Here is a 25,214-nt window from a genome sequence, read left to right on the forward strand (position 1 = left end):
AGCTGCTGACAGAGGACAAGAGGAGGTGCGGCCCCTCAGCTGCTGACAGAGGACAAGAGGAGGTGCAGCCCCTCATCTCCTCACAGAGACGAGGTGAAGCTCCTCAGCTCCTGCCAGAGGACAGAGAGGAGGTGCAGCTCCTCACAGAGAGCAGGTGCAGCCCCTCAGCTACTCATAGAGAGGAGGTGCAGCCCCTCAGCTACTCATAGAGAGGAGGTGCAGCTCCTCAGCTCCTGACAGAGGAAAGGGAGGAGGTGCAGCCCCTCAGCCCCTCACAGAGAGCAGGTGCAGCCCCTCGGCTCCTGACAGAGGAAAGAGAGGAGGTGCAGCCCCTCAGCTCCTCACAGGGAGGAGGTGCAGCCCCTCAGCTCCACCTGACCTGCGCAGACCGCACTAACTCTCCGCGCACTCACGCGTCCATGTGTTCAGACTTGTCCGGTAACTTTGCCCAAACTCTTTGGGCTGCGTAGACACTTTCTCTGCGCCGGTTGCGCTGGAACAAAGTTCGGAAACCGGTTGGGATGGCTTCACAGAGGAAGTCGGACACGGATCACCGCGGTGCGGGTGTTTGCCAGCGGGGATGCGGGCTCCCTCTGCCCGCCGAGGACGCCCTCAAAGCGGAGCACTGCTGCGTGGAGGCGCTCCGCACGGTCACCGACGCGCTGGAGGAGAGGAGCGCCGCTGTGGAGCACGGAGCCCGGATGTCGAGGCTCAGGTGGAACAGGAGGGAGCAGCTCCTGCTGGCCCAGGTGTGCAGGCTCCAGAACCAGGCTCAGCTCGCTGCTCTCCAGTACCAGCGCAGGCTGCACCAGTACATGGTGCACATCAACAGCATCGCGCAGCAGATGGTTGGACACTGCAAGGTGAGGGGGACTCTTTTGGATTGATTGGTTATAGGCCTGTGAGCTGCAGTGAGTGACACCGGCATGGAGCTCACTTCAGAACATGACGTGCTGATTCACCTTCCGCTCTCCTGTGTTATTGGCTGATACAGAGTGATGTGGAGACAGCTGCTGACACGCAGGGCCACCGATCAGAGGAATCCACACGTGCAGAGCCACAGGAGCAGGTCGAGGAGCCTGAGGTAGGAGCAGCTCCTCACTGAATACAGCTTCTGTGTGGACGTTCAGCCCGAAGGCCCACTGCTGCTGACACTGGCTTGTGTTGCTCATTGATACACAGATAGATGCACATCACGAGAGAGACATAAAACACAAAACACTTGAGTGTGAATGACATGTAAAACATCTTTCTCCCCCCCCTCCCCTTAAATCTAATGTCATGACGTGTAGTGTAGTGGAGATCTCACTGACGGTGGCCTCTTCAGGAGTCAGCATGTTTTCAATACATCCAGATTAAGAACAAGCAAAACAAACGTTTGTAGGTCCTATGTATGCTGATAATCTCACACACACACACAGGCACACATGCATATGAAGGACTCTAATCAAATAATCAACAGACTCCTAATAAGTAACATAAACAGGGGGTGAAAGAAACATGCTTACTTTGTCCTACCCCAACAACTACTCGCATTATAAATGAACTCACAGTGATCCTCCTCAGAGTCCAACTTACCCAATAGAAACAACTGAATGTACATAGAAAATAAACAATGCCACTGTCACCACAGGAGTAAGAAAACACAAGCTTGACTGTGCATATATCAAACATCCACAAAAGGCAGCAATTATACATTTTGTTACTCTCAGTGTTCACTCCCTCACGTCACACTGATGTTGATGTTTAGTGGGTTTTACTTCTTCTGATTCCACCTGCTGCTTCAGCTCAGCCTTTAAACCCACTGCCACACAATTCACAGTGTAAATGTTGACTCGGGGATCACAGTGAATGATGGCGTGGTGGATATCTGGGGCTGCGGGCTGCTTTATGGTACATACCCTCTACCCACATCTCCCCTGTTGGTTCATTGACACAAGTTGAATATCATAGTCGTCACAAGGGCTGGGCGATATTGCTAAATAGCATATCAAGAATTGTTCATATTATTGGATATCGATGATTGTCACGATAAATGTCACATTATTGTTTCTTTCAACTGAGTTTAAAGGCTCCTGAGTGACAGTTGTGGTTTTAAACTCTTCTTTATGATATATTGCTTTTGATTAGAATGATATTGCGATGATTATTGATATTGTTTGATAGCCTAGCATTAGTCGTCACTCTCCATGTTGCGTGATCACTTCAGTAGCGTCTCACTTCTGCGGAGCAGTTAGCTGATATCATTTTCTCTCTGTTTTGTCCATCTGCTGTGAGATGCTTTTAAAAGTGCTATTTTTCTTTTTCTCTCTTTCCATGGTTGAGAGCTGATCTAATATCATTGTCGGTGGGGGGGGAGGTAAATTTTGGGGTCAGAACACCTTATCACATTTCACCTCTAATCACTGCGTCCTGACAGGAGTCTGGGCTTCGACCAGCGGAGCGGAAAGAAAACAAAGCTCTCAGCAGGCCAGTGATTCAATGACATGTTCAGTGACCTAATGCAGTGTTTTTAATCCAACAAATGAAAATACAGAAACATTGTGTGAAATCACGGAAATGGAAACATTGCCCATATCTTCTGCAGACATGGTCGAAAATTGAAAAATAGGGAAGTAGGGCTTCACCCAATTATTTTCTTCATTGATCAATGTTTTGGTTATTTTCCACATTAATAATTTAGATTTATTTTAAGGTGTCAGGAAATGGTTGTCTTCATCACAATTTCTCCCTGCATGGCATATAATCATATTGTCTTAAATTCATATTTTATTTCCAGGATTTTTATCTAATTTCATTATTATATTTTTATTTTAAGACGTTAGAAAACTGTAGTCTTGCTTACAATTGCTTCCAGTATGACATATTGTTTTGGCTCGTTTATTTAGATTTGATTTCCTGGATTATGATCATTATTAATGGTTTTTATATGATACAAAATTTAGTATTTTAAAAAATGTTGTTAATTCATTTCCTGAGGATTCATTAAGTATTGCAGCTTCACTAGAAACCAAATCCTCTCACTTCTGCTGTGACCTGCTCAGATTAAGTGTTAATTGCAGCCTGAGTGTTTTCTCAGGGCAGCAGGGAATATGTCGTGCTTACATCCTCATCCATGTCGTCTAATCTATGGCTAAACTCTATGGAGAAAGTTTCTAACTGCGTCTGGGTCCTGTGGTGTTGCAGGGAATAATTTAGTCCCTGCCAAATGTAATAATAGCTCTTGTTTTAGTAAGGTCAAAGTTTGTGTTATTAACCCTCCATCCACAGATTATGTGTTATGTTTGGGTCGCTGGTGAGAGTTTAATTGTGGTAATGGTTCTCTCTAACAGCCTGTGAGTGCAACACACACACACACTTCTGATTAATGTGGAAAACTGTCCCCTCTCCTCTGCCAGTGTTGGGCAGCGGCTGTGCCTCTATTTTCAGCTCTTTTTTTCCCCCCTCATCTAAAACCTCCTCTCTAATGCGTCTTTAATAGTTTTCTCACTGTGTGTTTTCTCCTTTTGTGCTTTTTTTCAAATGGGTTATCCAATACTCGGGAGAGCTGGTTTACAGTGCATCAACGTTTTTCACTTTGTTGGTGAAAGTGCTGCTGTCTGCATGGACAACAGAGCTGGATGTAGAGTAAACATTTCAGTAGCAGTTATGGATCCTCACGTTCAAGGCCTCAATGTGTGGATGGAAAAAAGCCTAAATGACCCTTTGCCGAGCCCATTAAGTTACCACTGTTTTGCCTGTGGAGTTCTCTGGTCTAGCATGGAACCTGGCAATTCTTTACTAGCTGGTGATCATTTCATTGCAATGGCAGGAATCAGGTTTTCGATTTCTCGAAAATGGCTTTATGGGATGTGGATTAGTTGATGAGTAACGGTTACTTGGCCGGTGCGTTTGGCTGGATGAAGTGCAGAATGGAGTGGCGAACGTTTACCAAACTGGTTTTAGTAGCCTCCAAGACCAGCTCTTACACTGTTGGGAACACTATTTAAAAAAAAAATTGTGCCATTGTGAACATTAGTTTTTCTAATGCAACCTGTTACCCTATAAAATAACGTATCCAGTTAGCGTAATCTCCTTAGTTTTGAACATGGACTGTGTATAAAGATGAATGACACGTCTCCACTTCCTTCCACTATCCAGAAATTAAGCCAAAATATGGAGGACACTTAACGCCTGCACTCGACCAGTCACAGGTCAGGCTCAGCTGTCAATGATAATGTTTTACCCCATTCTCCGAACATCTTTTTGAAAAGATGACTGCTGACTACTCAAGTATTGGTCTTACTAGATTGCCATGCTGGATGTGCCTAGTTACAGTTTCTAAGCTATGAATGGATCACTGTTCACAGCTTCATAAACTTAGTTACACCTTACCTCATGGCTAAATTGTACTTTTCATTTACTTACAATATTGTTCCAGTGGTTTTGTGGACAATATAAAATTCAACAGTCTGTTGAAGAACTGAGCATTTCCCCACATGCCAGTTGTTCTTTACCGTCAGGGATCCTGTTGGTTTCTGTAAAATCAGCTCTCTGACAGCGGTTTGATTTCCCCTGTACTGTACCTCAGACATGTACTGATCTCGATCCAGCTGATTGTGTTCACTGGCCTGACAGTCGGCACAGTCGGTGGCTGGGGGTGAGTCAGCCAGTTCTGCTGTGGTGAATAAAGATAATGAAACCAAAACACAGCATTGAAGCGGCAGCATGATTAGTCACCATTGTAAAAATATACAGTTGTCTTCATCTGCCCGTATGTTTGTTTAAAACCTGATGAACGCAGTGAAGGGAAACCACAGCTGAGGTGAAACGGTTCCACTTCTCGTCCAGTCCTCCTCCACCAAATCCACACTCTGGTTTGGAAGTCAATGGAAACTAAGGAAATATTTACATGCTCTTGAGAGTTGATGGGGTCTTTTAGTCACCCATTACAAATGCTGCCGACAGTGTGCTCCACACAGGAGGTAGAAAATCCATTTAGTTGACCCAGTCTGTGCCTGTGACACATCAGCGAAGGGGCCTCTGACACAAAATACCAAGACCTTTTCACCTGTGTGAGAGCGAGAGAGCCCAGTAGCTCCTGCTAATTCTTCTTTTTGTTCAGATCAGGAGAAAAGAAAGGGGTGGGGAAGAGGGAGGGAGGGAGAGTGCACAAACTGAGTATCAGTGTCATCAAAATTCAATCTTGCGTGACAGGTGTGGATGAAAGTAGGCCGGTTTGTTTGCTTCCACAACACTATGACAGGAGAAGATTGCTTCACGATAAGAGAAAAGATGAATTCATGACCTCCTGATTTTATGCCCCTGTATTTGATCTTTCTTCCCCGAACTGAGCCTTAAAATAGAAAAGATAATAAACTAGAATTGCACTCAGTAGAGCGCATACCTCTGCTAAGACCCAACAGTCCCCTTATATTGAAATAAGCTTTATAACTAAGGCCACATCTTATCTTACAGGTTTTTCGCCCTATTTCTTACCATAGAGCTGAGAGAAGCCTACGCCCTTATGAAATCACATTTAAACCCACCAGATCCAGGTTTTTAGTTGGTTCTGCATGAAATTGCACACACTTACCAATCCGCTTTTTCATCAAGATCCATAAACTATTGTGAGGAATCTGTAAAAATGTTAATTTAAGTGACGAGTTCAGCAAATGTTAAAAAACATCTTGCCTTCAAATTTTAAATAAAGTGAGAGAACATTTCTGGACCTGTAGATTTTGTGTAATCCTGCTTTCTAACAAACTAGAATTGCACTAAGTAGAGCACATGCATTAAGACCCAACAGTCTCCTTTTAAAGCCGCATTTAAATTCACCAGAAAGTCCACAAACTCACCAATACCAAACCTTTAAACGTGTCTGTTTTTTTTTTTTTTCAAATCAAGATCCATGAATTATTCTCTGAGGAATCCAGGAAAAAGTTGAAAAACACCCAATGTTAAAGTAAGTCAGGGAAAAAAATCCTGTCCCCTCATGTGGATCCAGACAAAACATGTAATGGGTTTTTCCCTGATGCACCACGTCCTTTCATCATGTTTGTGATAATCTGTCCAGTAGTTTTTGTGTCAACATCTTTGGTCCATAGAAGTTTGATGTTGGCGTGGCTGGATTGGGGAGATAAAAAGATGTATGTTTACTACCTGACAGGAAAAAAAAACATATTTCTGTATGTGTGTGTTTGTGTCCTCTAACAAAGGCAGATTGGTCACATCAGTTGGGCTCACAGTTGTACACATCTTTTTACTGCTTGTCTCGACAGTTTTATGTTCGCTCTGTGCTCAAACTTTCCGAAGCACTTAGATGAAAAATGGGAGAAAATGCTTGTTTTCAGAGCAGAAAGTCGGTTTCTCTCACAGCTCAGGGAAGAGAACAATGGGATTGGGAGATGTGGAAATTGGGTCAGTCACACAATTCCCTCCAACTGCACGGTTAGTGTTGAGCAGTAAATATGGAGCTCCGTGTTCATCACTGCTCTGGAGGTCTTCTCTGTACCTGTTCTGCTCGGTTTGGGACGTCGATTACTCTGAATTTACGTGTCAGCTGTTTGGAGGGACCGCCCTGCTCCCCATTTCCTATTTCCTCTCCAATGCGACAGACAAACACACACGAGGCAGCTAAAACAAACTTCAGCTTGCTTTGATTTAGATGTGTCGGATAAGAAAATTTAGATTTAGATAAGCCCTTAATTATTCAATTCTTCTTTAGCAGCCTTCTTGTTTAAGGTCCCACTCCAGTTTATCTGCATGCATATTTATAGAAATGTCATTAGTTGAATGAATTTGCACTATTTTCTTAGGTGCTGTTTTGGCACACGCACACGCAGTGTTGTTGCTGGAGGCTCTTGGCAGGTAGTTAACAAGGCAGATATTGAGATTAGGATACTTCAGATTCCAAGGTTGGGAATTTGGACCAAACCGAGAGCAGCGGCTGGAGAATACATCATGGCCCTTTTGGTGTGTGTGTGTGTGTGTGTGTGTGTGTGTGTGTGTGTGTGTGTGTGTGTGTGTGTGTGTGTGTGTGTGTGTGTGTGTGTGTGTGTGTGTGTGTGTGTGTGTGTGTGTGTGTGTGTGTGTGTGTGTGTGTGTGTGTGTGTGTGTGTGTGTGTGTGTGTGTTACTTTGGGTTCCCAGGTCTGTAGTTTTAGGCAAGTGGTGTGAAAAACAAAACTGTTCGGTTTAAGACCACCCCGCTCGTAAAGAGGTGCGCTCTGGGTAAATTGGTCCCAATCTGCTGAAAGGGCCCTTTTTTAATAAATGCCAATACGATGTGTGTAAATTTGGTCTGCGGGATGTTGGAGATTAAATAACAGTGATTCGAGTTTACGACTGTTTTGATTTTCACACTGTGATGACAAATGATGTTCCTATTTAAAATGCACTGATTGGAAACATCTGCAGAGTGAAACATACAGTAAGTTCAGCAGCTGTTTATGCCTGAAGTTACTGGTTTATTAGATTCACCCAAATTAATAATAATGCAGTGAAATACAGCAGACCAGTGATTACATCCTTCCCTCCTGAATCTTTATGGTAATGTTTAGTTTTAGCCTCATTTACGTAAACTGGTTGGAAAAAATATTACAATCCGATCATTTGTAGAATTATTTTACAAAAAAATCTGATATCCTAGTATTTATCTTGTTCTTAGTTATTACACTGTCACTTTTATCCCATCAAAATATGTGGGTATTTAATATTAATATTATTAGTGTATATATTTATTGTAGCCCAATACAAAGCTGAATCGGTAAATGGAAAATTCATCAGCATCATAAGTAATATATTTTGGAGCTTATTCAAAGTTTCTGCTTCTCATTTGTGTGTGTGTGCGGGGGGGTTAGGGTTTTAACCTAACTTCATATAAGAATGGATGACATGACGGCTCCAAAAGTGAAGCCAAAGCATCTCAGTTGCTGGCTGTAGTATAGGTCATAAACCCCACCTCCTCCTTGTTAGTGGATGGGACATGGACCAAACCAAAAAGTCAAAGAAGACGTCAAATAACTTTTCATCAAAGATGATCGTCAATATAGGTCGTTCTTATCACACTGATATTTGTTCAAGTGTAAATTTTTCATTATGTTTGGTTTTAATTAGAGATTTGATGTTATAAATACGGGGTGTAACGTCATGAATGATATCTGAGACTCACTCAGAATTGGTCAAGTGTATCGGCGGCACCTCGCTGCCACGGCTCCATCCCATTGAACACTACTGCCTCGTGGGAGGAAGAGGAGAGTCGTCCATCTTTATGTACAGTCTGTGGTTTGGCCCCCAAAAAAAGAAAGTAGAAGTCTTCTCTAGGTCGTGGGAAATTGTGAATGCCATGTTTCACAATTTTCTGACATGTTACAGACCAAACAATCAGCAGCCTAATAAATTAAAATACTTGTCAAATACAGTCCTACTACAGTACATGTGTATTTCTCTCCTAGAATTGGACGAATAGCAGTGACTCTATTACAGCTCCTGTATATGTTGTCTGACAAACTTTGTGTACTTGTGTGCACACATGCCTTTGCTATTCTATATTCTCAGTATTGGCTTTCCCCCAGTTTGTTAGTTCTGTATCTGCAGACTCTTACTGTGCTGAGTGTGTGTTTCTTCTAAGGAATGTGGTTTGAGTGGAGCAGATGTTGGATGTAGCCCGGGCCTGTACTGTAGCTCTGTTCTCAGGTTGAAGCGCAGGAAGCAGACGGTGACTGCAGCGATTCATCATCTCCGTCACCGAGGAGGAGAACGCTCCACTTTATTCACACCTCTTAAATGACTCGCTCTCCACCGCGCCGGTCTTTCTCGCTCCTCTGTGACTGACTCAACAGCCGACATCTGGACAAAAGCTCAGTGTCAAAACTCAGGAACTTTCCAGGTCACTTCCTACTGTGGTGCTTTTAAGGTAACTCGCTGTGAGCAAGTAACTGCTTATGTGCTCGTACACATGTAAATGGATTCACAAGTGTATGTTCAGTTGGAAAGTTCTCACACATTTGTATATACGCCTGGCACAGACGATGGAGTTTACATCTTTTAACTAGACCTCTTCTAACTGATGTGGTGGAAAACTCCTCTGTACTCAGGAGCTCTGGTGCAACCGAACACTCTCCTCCGTCTCTTGGCGTGATGAGAAAATCGTTTGTTGTGAAGTTGATTCACCAGCTAAATGTTTGTGGTCACATCTAAATCCAGTCGCCCCCTCCGTTCCCATCTTCTCCCCACCCCAGGTTGCAGTTAGTCAGTGACCTGAGGCCTTTTGAACTCACACGGACCAACTGATCTCCTCCATAGTCTTGATAAACATGTGGCTTCAGCCTACAGCTGTTACAGGGAGATTACAGAGAAAACCTTGAGTCAGCATGTACACAAGTGTACAGGGCCAGCTGCGTGTGTGCATAGACACACACACACTCAAACAGCAGTGGCCACTCTCTCATCAGAGCTTGTAATGAGGTAAAGTTGTAGCTGAACCTTCCACAGTAAGACTACTGAGACCAACTGTTCTCCTCTGAAGTGTAATCCATCACAGACAGTGCCAGTGCAATACCTGACGGACGAAGTCTCTTTAAAGCTCCAATGATTTCATCGTCTTTCAAATTTTTGTGGTGAAAAATTGTTGCTGTTGTGTATCAGATCTTTACTTTTAATGTCAGGGTCAGATATTCGTCTCCAAAATCAGAGATATTGAAATTCTACCCAGACTGTATATGTATACATGTTAAATTCCTTTTATTTCAGAGGTTATATTTCAGGGAACAATTCATGGAGCTTGATGAACAAATTCATACATATTTAGGGAACTGATATGAGTGTGTTAAATTTAGTGCAGCTTGATTGACTTTAAGGAGACTGTTGGGTCTTGAAGGAGTTCTGCGCTCTACTGAGTGCCATTCTAGTTTAGATTTTAGATTCAATCCTAAAAGAAACAAACAAAAAACATGAAGATTTCATATTTTTCCTCTTCCTCCTTCTCTGTCCTCCATTTTTGTGCAGTCTACATTAGGTCACCTCTTGGTGCAACAGTTGTACTCGGCCACTGATTATGAAAACCTTGAATTATATCACTGATTTTTTTCAGTAGTCGTGGTCAAAGATCCTGGAGTCACCAGCATCGGAGCTGTTTCAACATTTATAGTCAGTTAAACCTGAGCCACTTGCACAAGCTGAGCCTCACAATGTTGAACCCTTCACAGATAATACACAGAATTTAAAGTCCCTCTGTGTGTTCCATGTTGGACCCCTCACTGTGACCTTCATCAGAGGAGACTGTGACATTACCTCTGGCCTGTCAGTGGAGGTGTAGCATCATTAAGCACCGTGGCTCTACACTGTATTTACTGCACATTCATCTGCATACTGAATTCACGCTTCCTCTGCCTTTTGTCAACGGGAGGATTAGGGCTTAATTACATCTGGGCAGAGCTGCCGTATCGTCAGAGAAACAATTGTGCAGTGGGAGTCGGGTGCAGTACATTAGGGAGGTGTTGAGGAAAGGGATAAGCCTGTGTAATATGCCAGGTGTTCAGGGTATTAGCAAACACTGGCACGCCACCATACGCCTGCCAAGACAAGGGATCAAAACAAACCTTCCCCTCTGAGTCCTCGCTCTCATTTCACCTTAAAGGCCAGTGCTCCGCTGTGTCGGGCATTGTTCAGTGGAAGAAAACGGTAGAACAATTCGTCTTAAATCCACAAGTCCTCTGTAGCATGCAAGATTTAGGCAACACTGGAGCAATACACACACACAGGCAGGGAGTGTTGGTTTATCAGACAGCCAGCTCTGGTGGTCTCTTGCCACTACTGTAGATTTGGTTTCATTTGTCCAGATTTGAAGATAATCAGTTATTGAGATTTCTGCCGCCTTGACAATACGAAGGAGGAATTTAGTTTGCTGTTGCAACATTTCTCAGAAAGTGTCCCCTTTTAGAAAAAGTCTGAACTTTCAACTGTTTTCAGCTTGGTAAATTAAATCCGAATACCCATAGCAATGATGAGAAAACATTTTTTTTTGTGATTTGGGTGACCTGGCCCTTTTAAGAATGAGCAAATGTTTCAGTCGGGAGATTTTAAGATAAAGAGATAATGAGGATCGTTCAAATGGAAACTTTGACAGGTCAGATAAAAAGATCTTTACCATTCTTGAGTGTCTCTCTTAAATGTTTCTGCTGGAAACAAGTTATGTTAGATTAGCACAACAAGTGGAAGCAGGAGAAAACTGTTAGCCTTGCTCTGTCCAAAGGTAAAATAATCTTATCTAAAAGCACCTTTTAAGGCTGATGAATTATCACACATCATTTTCAACAGAGGCTAACTGTTTTTTTTTTCTTCCTATTTCCAGTTGTTCAGCTTTGCTCAGCCAACTCTCTGCTTGTGGCAGTTTCCTAGACTTTATCTCCACTTCCTACCACTATCCACAATTGAAGCCAAAATATGGACGTTGCCATCTTGTGCCGTTGATGTTATTTGGAGTCTGTGCCGTAGCGATCAGGGGATGGAGCTGCTGTGCCGAGGTTCTATTTATAACATATGTACTTGACCAATCGTGAGTCAGTTTCAGCTGTCGACGATGATGTTTCACCCCGTTTCGATGGCATTGAAAACTCTGTGATCAAACTACCTAAAATGACAGAAACCATCGTTTAGAAAAATTATTGATGCGTATCATGACTTTTCAGTCACTCGTTCATATCCCATTCACTAACATGAAGGAGGCGGGGTTTATGAAAGATATTGCAGTCAGCCACCAGGTGGCGATTGAGACGCTTTGGCCTCACTTTTGGGGAGCAGTCATGTCATGCATCTTTATATACAGTCAATGCTGTGGTTATGAAGAGATGGAGTAGTAGTTATACCAAAATGAAAATACCTGCTGAGTTTCAATCTAAAAAAACACACAGGCTTAATTTTCGAGAAAAAAACTGCTCATAAATATGAATTAGCTCCATTATTTCCGGCCTCCTCCCATCGTCACATTCATCACCTTGAATGAGTTGCCTTCTCGCTGTAATAACTAGAGTGGTGTTTGCCCAGTGTTGCGTGACCTCTTGGGAACTAGTTAGTGACAGGTTCAGTCGATTAGTGTTGAATCCAGACAGAGCCGACTAATTCCATTCAAATCACAACCTTCATGTTATTGCTGGATCTGAGGAAGGAAGCTCTGATGGACGTGTTTTTAATTAGCTGAATGGGCTCACAGAGAAATGGAGTATGAATATTCATCACGATCGCTGCTGTCCTACAGATGATTTCAACGTCTTGAAAGGAATGTGATTGTTTCAAGTGGACTTGCATGTTCCTTTTTTTCCCCTGTAACACAGATAATTAAAATCTTTGCAGTTATTTCAGCAAGTGACACCATTATAAACACTGTTCTGATCTCAACAATCAATTTGTAGGCTTGTTGATAGATATTTAATCACTAGCTGGGAAAAGAGCAGTTGGGTCAAATCTCTTGGGTCAAGACAAGTGTCATGTTTTAATGTCTCAAGTCCATTAAGAGAAACCAAGTAACAAGTTTTCATGAGCAGATTAGAAGTCAGATACTCGTCTTAATGCTGATCAAATGACAGTTAACAGTTAGTTTTATTTAAAATAAAGATGAAGAAGTTTAGTTGCACTTACTTGTAGCACTTGTAGTTTGGCTTTTTTTTAAGCTAACGATTTATGATGAACTAACATGATTCTTGCTTTTCTGGGTAAGTCGCCTTGGATAAAAGCGTCAGCCAAATGATATGTAATCATGTTAGCTCTCCTTTTAAAGCTGTATCCAAGTCCTGCGAATTCCTAAAGCCGAATAATGATTTAAGTGGATGTATGTTCAATTATTAATTACATCCACTTCCGTAGTTAAGTTTATTTCAAGTATTGCTAAAAGATTAAATGAAATTAATTTGTATAAAATAAATAACAAAAAAGATAATCTGCAACATAAGTAGGAGAAAACCAAGAAAACAAATATTCAGTAACATTAATTAACATTAAGAATAACAATTCATGTCCCTTCCCAAAAGCAGTAGAACGAAGCGTTGTGCTTATCTGGTCCTTCTCTATATTAAATCATCCAACAAAAAAACTAATACAACTCCACTTTCTGTCTATTGTCCACATCTGAGAAAACTATATCTGCTGATGAGAACTGTCAGATACTGTTGAAAATGTCATCAAGGTCGTTAACGCTCAGTTGAGAATGTTTTGCCCATTACCTGCTATGTTGATATTTAAAAATTGTGAAAGTAACAGGTTAGAATTTAAATTTGATGTGTCAAGCCAACACTTCATGGAGTCAAATAAGTCAAGTCCATATCGAGGAAGATTTATTTGTCACTATTGCTGAATGAGGTCACAGAATAGTTACTGAGCTTGTGCTCCACTGATGGAACTATTTTAACTTTTGTTTATTTGCAGAATAACTATTAACTAACTGAGTGACAGTCCTGGAGAAAGAGTTTCATTAAACTGCTGCGACTACAAACGGAACGTTTCTGACAGCTGCAGCTTCACATCAGAAGAATTTAACACAAGTCGCCTTCTATCAGTCACAGGAAATGTGATGTGTTAGACAGTGAGTTTACTGCTGTTGTTCAGTTTGAAGTGTGAAGAGTGAAGAGTGAAATGGAAGAGTCAGTCTGACTGCTGCTGCAGATGAGGAGCTGCAGGAGACTTCTCAGTGAGGTAACCGACTCCTCTCACCGTGCCCTGCTGTTTGCAGACTCACGCTGTGTGCAGCAGAAAGTCAGATCCTGGTTGCTCACAGGACGACGGAAAAAACCCACTTTATTGCCTGACTTCTTTTATCGAAATAACAATAGTTTGTTTTCCTCTCCTGAGAATTCTGCGTCATGTAGGAACATGCATCTTCTGTTATCACCAGTAACTACAGGTGTCCTCAAATTCAGCAGGGCTGAAATCTTTTGAGATCACCATCTTTTTGATCTCATATCTAGAGTAAACATTCTTTCTTATGGGTAAAAGACATCATATTTTTATGCTGTAAAGCTAAAAACTTAGCAGAAGTTAATTTTAACACATAGCGGTCCCTTTGTCACAAATGTATTGAAAGTTTCTGTCCTGGTACCTCTTTTACACCAAAATCAGCAGGAATATGCAGGTTTTTACAAAAAATGCTAAACCCACTACAAATTTTCCATTACCACAAGAGGAGTTTGGCTTTCAGGTTTTTCCTCCCACTGGGTCATGTTTGACGTCACCAGTGCACCGACGCACCCGGGTGTCACGAGCCAGAGCTGATTCAAACTCGTGTCCACTGAGGAGTCATTTGACCCGGGAGTGAATGCCAATTGTATTGTATCCATTCACATTGCAGACAACAGCAAGATTTTAGTGTTTTTTTTTTTTTTTTTTTTAAAGGGGCTTTACAGAAGTTTTGCAAAGGCAGTTTTTTGGTAGCCTAATTAAGGGAGACATGGATTAAAGAAGTTTGAACTTTTTGTGGGACTGTGACATTGACCAACAGAACAGAGAGTATACTGTTAAGAACCTGCCGTGGATGGAAAGATCATCAACAGATGAGAACCCATTAAACATAATCTGTCGGTATGGAGAAAATTGCGGTGCGTCTTTTAAGCCAACAAGCCACAGCACACTTAGCTTTTTTGTGTTAAGAATAAAAGACGACCCTTAAAATGTTCAAACTCATGTTGGGTGTTTTCCCTCAAAGGGAGTATTGCTGCAAATACCCAGATGTCTATTAGTGAAGGGGCACATGAGAGCGTGACAAGCTCAAACGTGTGAGTTTGAATTCACAGTGTATCTTCACAGCGCACATACGTCAGTGTCTCTCTGCTTCATTACATACTAACTGATGTACCACCGTGTAGAACAGGAGGCAGATTACAATCTGTGTGTGTGTTTGTGTTACTGCCACCGACAGTGAGTCACATCTCTCGGACCACAGTGCAGCTGGTGGTGTCGAGTCAGCACGTCCAGTTCGCAGCTCTGGTGTTGGTACCAGTCCTCCCATCTGTTCGTGTCAACAGAGACCACCGCCAGCCTCATTACATCAGATTGTATCTGCCTGCTGCAAATAGGATTTGGTTTGGCTGCAGGTTCCCCACATTGAGAGCACATTGTTTCTGCACGTCATGTGTTTCTCATTAAGCTGTGTTTGTTTGGCAGATTAGTAAGAACGCACGCACAGCTAGAGCAGCAGCGAAATGTCTCCTGTGCACTGACTTGAGATCAGTGTCCACTGCTCAAATACTGATGTGAGTGGTGCTGCCGGCTGAGTGGATGTAGGAAAGTGTAACAGCTGTATCTGACCAGCAGATGGCAGAAAGAACACATTTATTTACAGTCTGCCACAGACTTGTTGATTTGTAGTTTTCTAACTAATGAGAACGTATGGGAATAGATTTCTCCATTAGAACTTGCTCTCATCTTCGGATGCACATCTGACAGCTGTTTATTTGATTCTCATTAGATGTGGTTTTGTTCATTTGCTATTACTCTGATCTAAAGTATGAGATTATGATAATATAGGAAACTGTATCTATGGTTGTTGTTTTTTGAGGGGAGAAGGAATTAGATGGGAGACCTGGGCTGATTTTGAATGTTTTCGATTTTGCCTTTTTATGCCAAACTGAAATTGTTCACCTTGTAATATTTGGCATCATTTCTTTCAACACAACATTGCCTTTATGAGCAGACAATTTATTTTTCACTTTGACATAGTATATCAACACACTGGACACATAGCAGGACTTGATCATGGCAGCATGGTTGTAGACTTCAGAGGGTTCAATCGTACAGTTTTGGATTAAGGGGTGTCTCAAGTTTTTTGTGGTTTTGAGTTTTGTTGGAGGTGTCGCATGTACCTACAGTTCCATTTAAACTAAAGAAAGACTATGACATGGCTAGAAGCTCCAAAACAAACAAGTAAGTGGACTGTAAGTTCCAAGGTCAAGAACAAACTGTCAGGGGAACCCATTTCTTTTTTTCATCACATAACATTCTCAACTTCTGAAGCTTCTGCACAAACAGCTGCACACCTGTTTATTCAAAGTTTGCAGAAGCTCGACTCAGTACGCAGAACCTCAAACTGAAGAATGAGTTGTTGTTCCCTTTGTTGTGATGGACAACGTCACCAGTCACTGCCGCAGAGTGAGCTGGCCATTTAATTATGAACATATCGCGTGTCCGATCGCACCAAATTTGAGCCTGCACTTCCCTTGGCCATTATCAAGACACACGTCAAGTGGGGAGCCGATAAGATGGTTCTCGAGATATGCCACATACAGCCAGACCGAGGTTTCTGGAATCATCAGCTAGTTAAAGACATGAAAATCCCACAATCTCCTCTTGACATGCATTTTCGGTGACAACTGGTAAAAAACGAACCTGCATCTGTTCGGTGTCTCTGCTCTCGGTTTCCTCTGCACAGGAAACCTCTCCAAGACCGAAACAACAGAAGGGCACTATCTCACCACTTGAAAGGTTGTGGCGTTGGTGTGCTGCTCTGCTCTCCTCCACTTCTCGCCCTCTTCCCCTGTGTGACTCACCTGAGCTCCGCACTTTGACTCCGCTCTGTGCATTTCTATGAAGTGGATCGTATAGTGCTCACGTAACAGCGGTGCAAAGCCTTTCATGTCATGTGTTTCTCAGAAAGCGGCTGCCGATCTGATCACATGCGTCCTCGGATCAACACCAGAAACTTTTTTTCTTTCTCTGCACAAACACACAGGATAATGTCGTTGATTGATAGACACACTTTGGAGGGTTTGATTCTTAGTTGTTTTAACAGCTTCCACTCGCCTGATTGACCTGCTGGGAGACACCAGACAAACTCGCCCGTTGTTCTCCCCATTAGCCTCCCCCCAGCTGTTGATTAACTTTCGATAGACTCTCACTAGTCGGTTTCCTCCGCTTAGCCTCCTAATGAATGCCAGGGATGATTTGGCCGCGATTGTCTTTCCTCATCACCACAAATGACCGCTGAGAGCTGCTGCGCGGTGAAATCAATAGCCTCGGACTATGAGAGTCTCCAACAGTCGCAGATTACTGATGAGAGTGATTTTAGGTGTTTAGCTGCGAGGTGGTCTCTCTCTCTCTGTGTGTGTGTGTGTGTGTGTGTGTGTGTGTGTGTGTGTGTGTGTGTGTGTGTGTGTGTGTGTGTGTGTGTGTGTGTGTGTGTGTGTGTGTGTGTGTGTGTGTGTGTGTGTGTGTGTGTGTGTGTGTGTGTGTGTGTGTGTGTGTGTGTGTGAGAGAATGGGAGAGACGGGGAAATGAAGAAACACAAAGATAATAGGTGTGTGTGCAACAGAGAAGGATAAAGAGAGAAATACTGATTATATGCATATTTCTGTGTGCTCTTTGTTTACATGCGGGATTGTTTTCCTCCTGCTTAATGCTTTGGCTTCGTTTCGAGATCATTCCCAGAGACAAACGATTGAAGTTTCTTCATCCCAACAGAGCGACGGGTAAAATCGATGTCGGCTAGCAGACTGTGGCTAATCAAAGTGAGTAGTTGGCCCCCTGTTGCAGACAGCAGCTTTACTCCTTATTGTTTTTAGGGCTGTGTAATTGGCTTGCAGCTGATAGGAGCTGGAAACGAATGGAGAGACGATGCTTCTTTTTGTCCATAATTCAGTGTTGCACTGTTGTTACATAAAATCCACCGGGCCGGCAGCGGATGAGGGGACGTCAGTGGAGAGAAACAGACTTTATTTCTCACCCTCATTCAGCGCATGATATTGAGTGATACTGTAATTTGAGATTTTCTTTGTCTTGAGTCAGCTGCTCAGGGAAGGAGAAGTCAACGCGCGCTGCGAGGCACAGGCATCGTGATTCATCATTTTGGTGGCGTGCTCGTAGAATTTTTTTTTTATTCCGGTTTCACCCTCCTTCTCTCTTTTTTTTTTTTTTTTTTTGTCCTGCATTACGAAGCTGTGTTATTTCAAAGATCTTTCCATCTTATCAACGTACACTGTACTTTATGTTGTACACAACAAAAGGTGATAAATCAGACCTTGCTAGCATTTGCTCTCTGCATAATGTATCTGGTGTTTGCATGAGAAAATGTGGGTGATCCTATGAATAATACAAGCTGCTCAGTCTTTGATGCCAGTACAGATAATAATAAAGCAGGCTCCTATCAACACCAAGCCAACCAGGAGAGCCTGAGAGCCTGGTACATTAGTTGTGGACGGCTGGTGATAAATCAAGCCTGCACAGGGAGGATTGCCTGGCACGGGGAGCTCCCTCTGGAGGCCTCCCGGAGCGGTGCCATACGGCGAGGCGAGGCAGTTAGAATGCCCTCCTTAACCGTTACCGCAGGTCTCCGGGGTGGCTTTTAATCGCCACAAATGGGCAGTGATAACAACTGGCTGTATTTCACATTGTGTCCGATAGTTACAGCCTCCTGCAGATTTTACGACAAGGAGATGTCAAGTTCCTGGCATAATTGGCTCTTCTTGGGGATTTTATGAGTCTGTTTACTCTGTGAGGAGTACTTGTCTCTGGGATGCGATGCTCTCCTTAGGGCCCAACGGGGTTTGCCGCCTGATATCCTTTCAGCTTGTGTGTGTGTGTGCGTAGGTGGAGGTTGTCTAATGATCAGACACTGTATTGCCTACTGATTGATGCGCCTGGGGCCAAAGCCCGGGGTGGTTGGAGTTATCGGGGTTCCCAAATCTGACCATCTTCATTCACGCTCAGACTTGGAGACAATAGAGTGGGAGACTAGTCTCTGTCACCGGGCTGATGGATGGCTGCTGTCTGGGCCAATCCATGGCTATTCTTTATACATTTCCATAGAGCAGTAGTGGGTGGGGGAGGGGGTTCGCCTCACTGCCTCGGAGTGAATCATCCTGGTAGAGTGAGTGAAGTGTAAGTAACCTTTTTTCTTGTCTTAAACCACGTAACGCTCGCAGTTTATCCTCTCAGCACATGTTTCTGTCACATTGCAAAGCTTTTACAACCCACAGCGATGTACGTACACATCTCATGGAGTGATGTAATCATTTATATGTTCAGCATTGACCTGCCGTGCCGTACAACCTGTCTCCACTTCCTCCCACTATCCAGAAATGAAGCAAAACTATGCCGGATACCAACACTGCCATTTTGCGCCGATCACTTGGTGTGAGAGTCTGTATGTGCTGTAGTAATTGGGGTATGGATCTAATTATTGAGGTCCCGCCAAAACACCAATCAAGAGCCAGTCTCAGTTGTCGATCAAGACGTTCGGTAGGTAACAGCCGGACATGGCCAGACCGATGTACTGAAACATAAACATTATTGCATACGTCTAGTTAACGTGACACTTAACTACGGTGGCAACACACTACATGGCTCTGGAAGCACGGAAATTAGCCCAGTTAGCTCGTAGCATCCTCAAACTGGAGTTGACACTGTATGCCTAAAGCTAACCATTCGAAAGTGTGGCTGTATTCCATGCAAGCAGTTTTTGACACCAGCACATGCAGCAAATTTCAGAGCAATAGCCAAGAGCGGGGAGCCGGGACCTGGCAGCTGCTAATGCGACTAGACTGGTGACATGTTCAGAGTGTACCCCGCCTCTTGCCCTATGTTATTTGGGATTGACTGCAGTTTGTCTGCAACCTCAAAAGGACAGAGTCTAGCTCTTATTTGATATTTTATTTATTTCTCATATTTACTCTTGCTGTTTAAAATGATATTGTCAGTGTGTTCTTACCCAAATACTAGATTAATGGTTTGATTGTTTGATCTGGAAAATAGTTGGTGTCTGTGAAGACTTAATCATTCAGGTGATGGTTTCTTCAGAGGTTATACAAGAAGCTGTGCACTTGCACGTAGGCAACCTTTCAAGAAACACAGAACTAGTTGGTGGTGTCAGTCCAAGGTAAGTCCACGGAGTAGAAAGTCTCTGTTGAAATGGCTCCTGCCCTCTTACTGTGTCTACTGACTCTAAATATGTGCATAAGTAAACAGGGTTGTTTGTTGATTACCCATTCCTGCTTACCCTCCTTATGCATTTTTTGTTTTCTGTTTACTTTGTTGTTGTTTTGCCTCCGCGAGACTCCACCAAAACACGCCTCTGCTCTCCCCTCTAATCTCCACCGTGGTAGTGCTTTGGTAACCGCACAGTCCCAGAGCAGTGCATTCATTATTTATGGTGATAAATATCCATGATGCTGGAAGAAAGGTGTGTGTGTGTGTGTGTGTGTGTGTGTGTGTGTGTGTGTGTGTGTGTGTGTGTGTGTGTGTGTGTGTGTGTGTGTGTGTGTGTGTGTGTGTGTGTGTGTGTGTGTGTGTGTGTGTGTGTGTGTGTGTGTGTGGAGGTGACAGGATGTTTTTGGCTTGTCAACTGCAATCACTGGAGACCCCGTCTGATGCTAGAAGTAGTCGTGCGAATCTCGGTTTGTGTGTGTACAACAATAACTGTAAAAATGAGACACAGCGCTACAACAGCAGTCATCCTGTTGTCTCATTTCCTCTCACCCATTCCCTGCAAAACAACATCAAGATGATACACTCCCTGGTGCTTGGTAACGCATAGTTGTCTATCTGTGACATGCGCATGTATGTGTTACCTTCTTCGTGTGTGTGTGTGTGTGTGTGGTCACATGCTGTGCTGAGGCGCCGCTGCACCTGCTTCATGTGTCTTAACGTGCTCGTCATTTCACGGAGCCTTACAGGTCCCAGTGCCCCAGACATAAACACACATACTCCTTGATGAATAATTAAGAAAGCAGCCATGTAGATAAGAGGCCAGTACACCTGAAGGAGCGTCTCTCCCACAGCTTTCATGTCGAACACGCTCGGATTAAACGTTCTTTGTCTCCTCAGTCTTACACTTGGCTCCGTCAGTGTCTGTCTGTCTGTCTGTCAGTCGTGTCAAGGTTCAGGAAAGGTGACATATTTTGATTTGAGTGCGTGCACACACGCACACACAACTCCCATTACAGCACGATGTTTGACAGTCAAGGGCATGATATTAAAATCCAAAGCAGTTCAGTTGACATGATTGACTGCATACATTAAACGTGTGTGTGTGTGTGTGTGTGTGTGTGTGTGTGTGTGTGTGTGTGTGTGTGTGTGTGTGTGTGTGTGTGTGTGTGTGTGTGTGTGTGTGTGTGTGTGTGTGTGTGTGTGTGTGTGTGTGTGTGTGTCATACCCCCCCCAAGTCACAGTGTTTAGTTTGGTCTTATTGAGCTTGGTGTGTATGATAAGCCCGCCCCCCCCAGTCGCTAGTGTTTCTTTCTTTAGACCTTTAGACCAGCCAAGTGTTGGTGCCAGAATCAAAGCAGGTGTTCTGGATGTGAGCCACTTCTTTGGTTTTCTAAAAAAATAACCAGTTCGATAGAAGGCACTGGAAACGACCCTTAAATTGCCTTGGTGGAAAGGGGGTAACACTGTGTTGCTTACTCTAGACCTCACCACCAACAGTTTTCACTGGAACTACTACTGAGAAAATGTTCTTTAGCTCTTTCCGTCTTTCTGTAGGCTGTTCTTGAGTTTTTCAAACGTTTTTTTTTTTTATGGAAATTCATTTCATTCAGCTCTATTGTATTCAGATGGAGTCATATATCTTAAACTGGAGCTTAATTAAAAAAAATATCTGCAAGGCTGGATACCTTTTGTTTTTGTAATTTGGTTGAACCAGCCCTTTAACCTTTCCATTTTTATTAAAACAAAGTCCCCAAATCCCACACCATAAAAAGCATAATTACGATAACTATTAAATGCAAGGCTGCTGTGCTGAGGCAGCGAAGAGTTCAAAGGAAAGATATGTGTTTGCATATCTAGTTGTAGCATGTCGTCAGTGTGTAATTGAGGATGCTGTTATCATGGCAGTCAGAGCGCTGAGAGCCATTAACAGACCAGTCTTTTATGACGTTCTGTATTATGGATGCCTTGTGCGTGCAGTTTCATCAGGGGCCATAAACATTGGCCCAGTCAGCAAACTCCACTCATTAAGAGACATTTAAATGTAATTATTTATTGATGCCTGTTATGATCTATTGTCCTGGATGCACCAGTGTGGGATTTTAGTTTTCATGTCATGAGGCTCGGTCGCTGACTCTGCCCAGGTCAACAGCTGTATTAACTGTTGCAGAACTAATGAATGCATCCTTATGGTAATCATAGAAGAGGTGAAGGGAGGAAAATCGGATAAAAAAAACGAGTTTATTTTGTCTTTTTCAAAAAATAATTATTTAAGCAACTCAAACATTGAATTTCAAATGGTAAATCCTCCAACTGGTTGATGTGTTGATCTTGTTTGCACCATAGACTGTAACAAAGATGGACGATGCGTATACAATTCCTCCCACTTTCCAGAAATGAGGCCAAAATATTCCAGAGACAAGCGCTGCCATCTTAAGCCAGAGGCGGTGCAGTGCTGATAGTGGTGTATAGGTATCAAGCTCCTGCTAATACACATACTCAACCAATCCTTACTCAGTCTCATCTGTCAATCATGATGTCCCACCCTATTTTTATAGCAGCAAATCACTATTTAGTACCAAACTTGCATAGCACTTGAACATATACCATTGTGATAAGAACTGCCTAAAAAGACAAAAATCTGGTCCATGTCCCATCCAGTAACATGGATGAGATAGGGTTTATTACAGCCACCAGGTGGTGATCAAGGCACTTTGGCTTCTCTTTTGGGGAGCTGTCATGTCCGTCCATCTGTGTATATATATATATATATATAGTCTACGGTCCTTCACCTTCAACAACATCACTGAGCGAATGAAAAGTAATGAAAGTCCTCATCTTTAATTTAGGTTTACATTTAGGTCCAACAAAGTGTGTGTCTCTCAGTAAGTCATGACAGGTTTAAAAGAGAAATTAACACGCATTTGACTAGTGTACCTACATTCATAACAAATAGATCATTTCATGGACCATGTAAATCTTTATTGGCCATTTTACGAGAGACTTTGATGGAGTGCCAATGAAACTCTCCCTTTTGACATTTGCTTACAGCCAGGATGATAAAGCTGTTGAGCCGACGCATTTTATGAAAGACATTTTTGCTCACTTACACTTTTATTAGACTACAGAAAGTGTCAGACTTGCTCACACAGGCACTCACGGCGATGCACTGGAGCTGAGGAAAAGTTATTAAGAGTTCAAGAGCTGTCGAGGGGATAAATTAGTACGTTTTCTGAGAGGGAGCGTGCATTCCCACAGAAACATCACACCGGCTGTCATGCCAAACTTTACCCTTGACATTTCAGCTCAGAGCAGCACTGTCTGCAGATAACTCAGTGAGATGAGTTTTATTGCTACACTAGTTAATGATATGTATTTCATTCCTTGTCTGCTGTGAAGATTTGATCTCTGTGGTTATCAGGACTGTTGTCAAACAATAAACACAGTCCCAGATAAACAAGAAAGATAAAGTTGCCAGCTAACAGCTCTCTGAGCCTTTAGGTATACACATGTTTTTGGAGATGAATGCTGATTAACAAACAACCATATGTGTCCAGAGGTGTGTCCTACCATTTCTGAGCAAAGAAGACCCTGTTCAGACTTGGTATTAACATCTGTCCTGAGCGATCCAATCCCAAGTGGACAGTGCTGAGTCCTACATGAGTGAACGCACCTAAATGTGTCCTGAGATTCGATCACTCGGACCACATTCAGAGGTGTTCAGGGACACGTGGCCACGTTCTTTTCGCTGAATGAGCACAAATGCGTCGTGGGCCACATATGAAGGACCAACTACACCGCTGACGTCTCTGTTGGATTGAGCTAAAACTTCCTCCTGTTCTTTAATAATAATAATAAACTTTATTTATATAGCACTTTTTAAAAACAGAGTTTACAACGAGCAAGAAAAGTAAATAAAAACTTGAACACTTAAAAGCAGTAATATGACAATAAAAATAAATGAAAAAGTAAAATAAAAACGTGAAAAGACAAAACACAGTAAAAACACAACATCACATGAAAGCAAGTCTATAAAAATGGGTTTCAAGAAGTGATTTAAAATAAGTCACTGACTCTGCGGGCCTTTTCTCCTCAGGTAAGCCGTTCCAAAGCCGAGGGGCCCTGATGGCAGAAGCACGGTCACCTTAAGTTTAAGGTGCTGAAGGGTTAGATCAGCAAAGACCAAACAGCAAAGACCTGCCGGATCTAAAATGAGATAGAATCCTGCAGAGAGATGCATGTGTGGCGCTCCATTGCCACTCCTAGCAGCTTGTGGTCGCTCTAGATATATGACCACATTGTGTTATCACAGTACAATCCAGCAAAGGTAATCAGAAACACAATGGGGAAGGTAGAATCTCTGTGAGATGGTGAAATGCGTTAACATGAGAGCATATTTCTGGTAAAAAAAATTGCTTGGGTCTTACATGAGGTGTGTTTTGAGGTCATGTTCCCCCCTCAATTGGATTTGGACACGAAGCACCCCCCCCACTACTCCCTGCCCCTCTTCCTCATTCTGCTACGTGTCAAACTGGGTATCAACAGTAGCCAGTTTATTTTTAGCCTCCTCCAGCTCACTTTTGCTGCGTCGTCTCTATCAAGGTTAAATAAGCAATCAAATCACTCAAAAAGCTATCTATCAAATAAAAAATGTTAGTAAGACACACTCGACCTGGTTGGAGACCTGTGATTTTTCAAAGGGGGCTCCTCATACCCGGGCCATATATTACACAAACAATTTCTTATCTGACGTTAAGCATGAATAGATGTGGTGTTGGGGATCAGAGGGGGTCTAGCTGATTATAGGGGGATCCAGAGGGATTGGTCTGCCTCAGCAGATAAAAGCGGTTTGGCAGCAGTGAGACAGGCTCCATTCATCAGACACAGAGGTGGCACGTCAGCCACTTTAACACAGCACTGCAAGCTGATGGATGGTCCTGCTACTGACATGAAGACATCTGAGGGGCTGTCATTACCAACGTTCGCCTCTAGCCAACTGGGGAGGGGCAGTGGCTAATCAAAATCAATAGGTGCGGGCAGCTGGGCAGACTTGTGCCGGAGTAAACCTTGATATGCCGGAAAGTTTCTCCAAAGTTTGCAGCCGTATTCTCTGGGAGAAGACGAGTACTGTAAATTTCCTTAACTGCCTGTCAATACAAACAAAAAGCCTTAGCGACCTTCTCCTAACACTGCCACAGTGCAAAGTCAGCGGATTATTGTGGTTTGATGCTGTCGTGCATGCTCAACTGCATGGATGCAAAATAATGAAAATAATATGGATGTAATGTTTAGAATTCTTTTTAATTAGGCAATCAGTGGCAGCATGCGGCCATT

At 43.0% G+C, this 25,214-nt stretch overlaps 1 protein-coding gene across 1 annotated transcript in view; it reads left to right on the forward strand.

The window, feature by feature from the left end:
* Positions 1–65: 65 nt before the first annotated feature.
* Positions 66–25,214, forward strand: part of LOC117763607 (PDZ domain-containing RING finger protein 4-like) — a 134,258-nt gene continuing 109,109 nt past the window's right edge. Inside the window, exons 1-3 of the mRNA XM_034588870.1 lie at positions 66–154; positions 217–863; positions 995–1,084. Coding sequence (XP_034444761.1) covers positions 522–863; positions 995–1,084 — 432 coding nt within the window. The 5' untranslated portion in view covers positions 66–154; positions 217–521. The remainder of the gene's footprint in view (positions 155–216; positions 864–994; positions 1,085–25,214) is intronic.

This window comes from Hippoglossus hippoglossus, chromosome 6, assembly GCF_009819705.1.
Source record: "Hippoglossus hippoglossus isolate fHipHip1 chromosome 6, fHipHip1.pri, whole genome shotgun sequence".
NCBI lineage: Eukaryota > Metazoa > Chordata > Actinopteri > Pleuronectiformes > Pleuronectidae > Hippoglossus > Hippoglossus hippoglossus.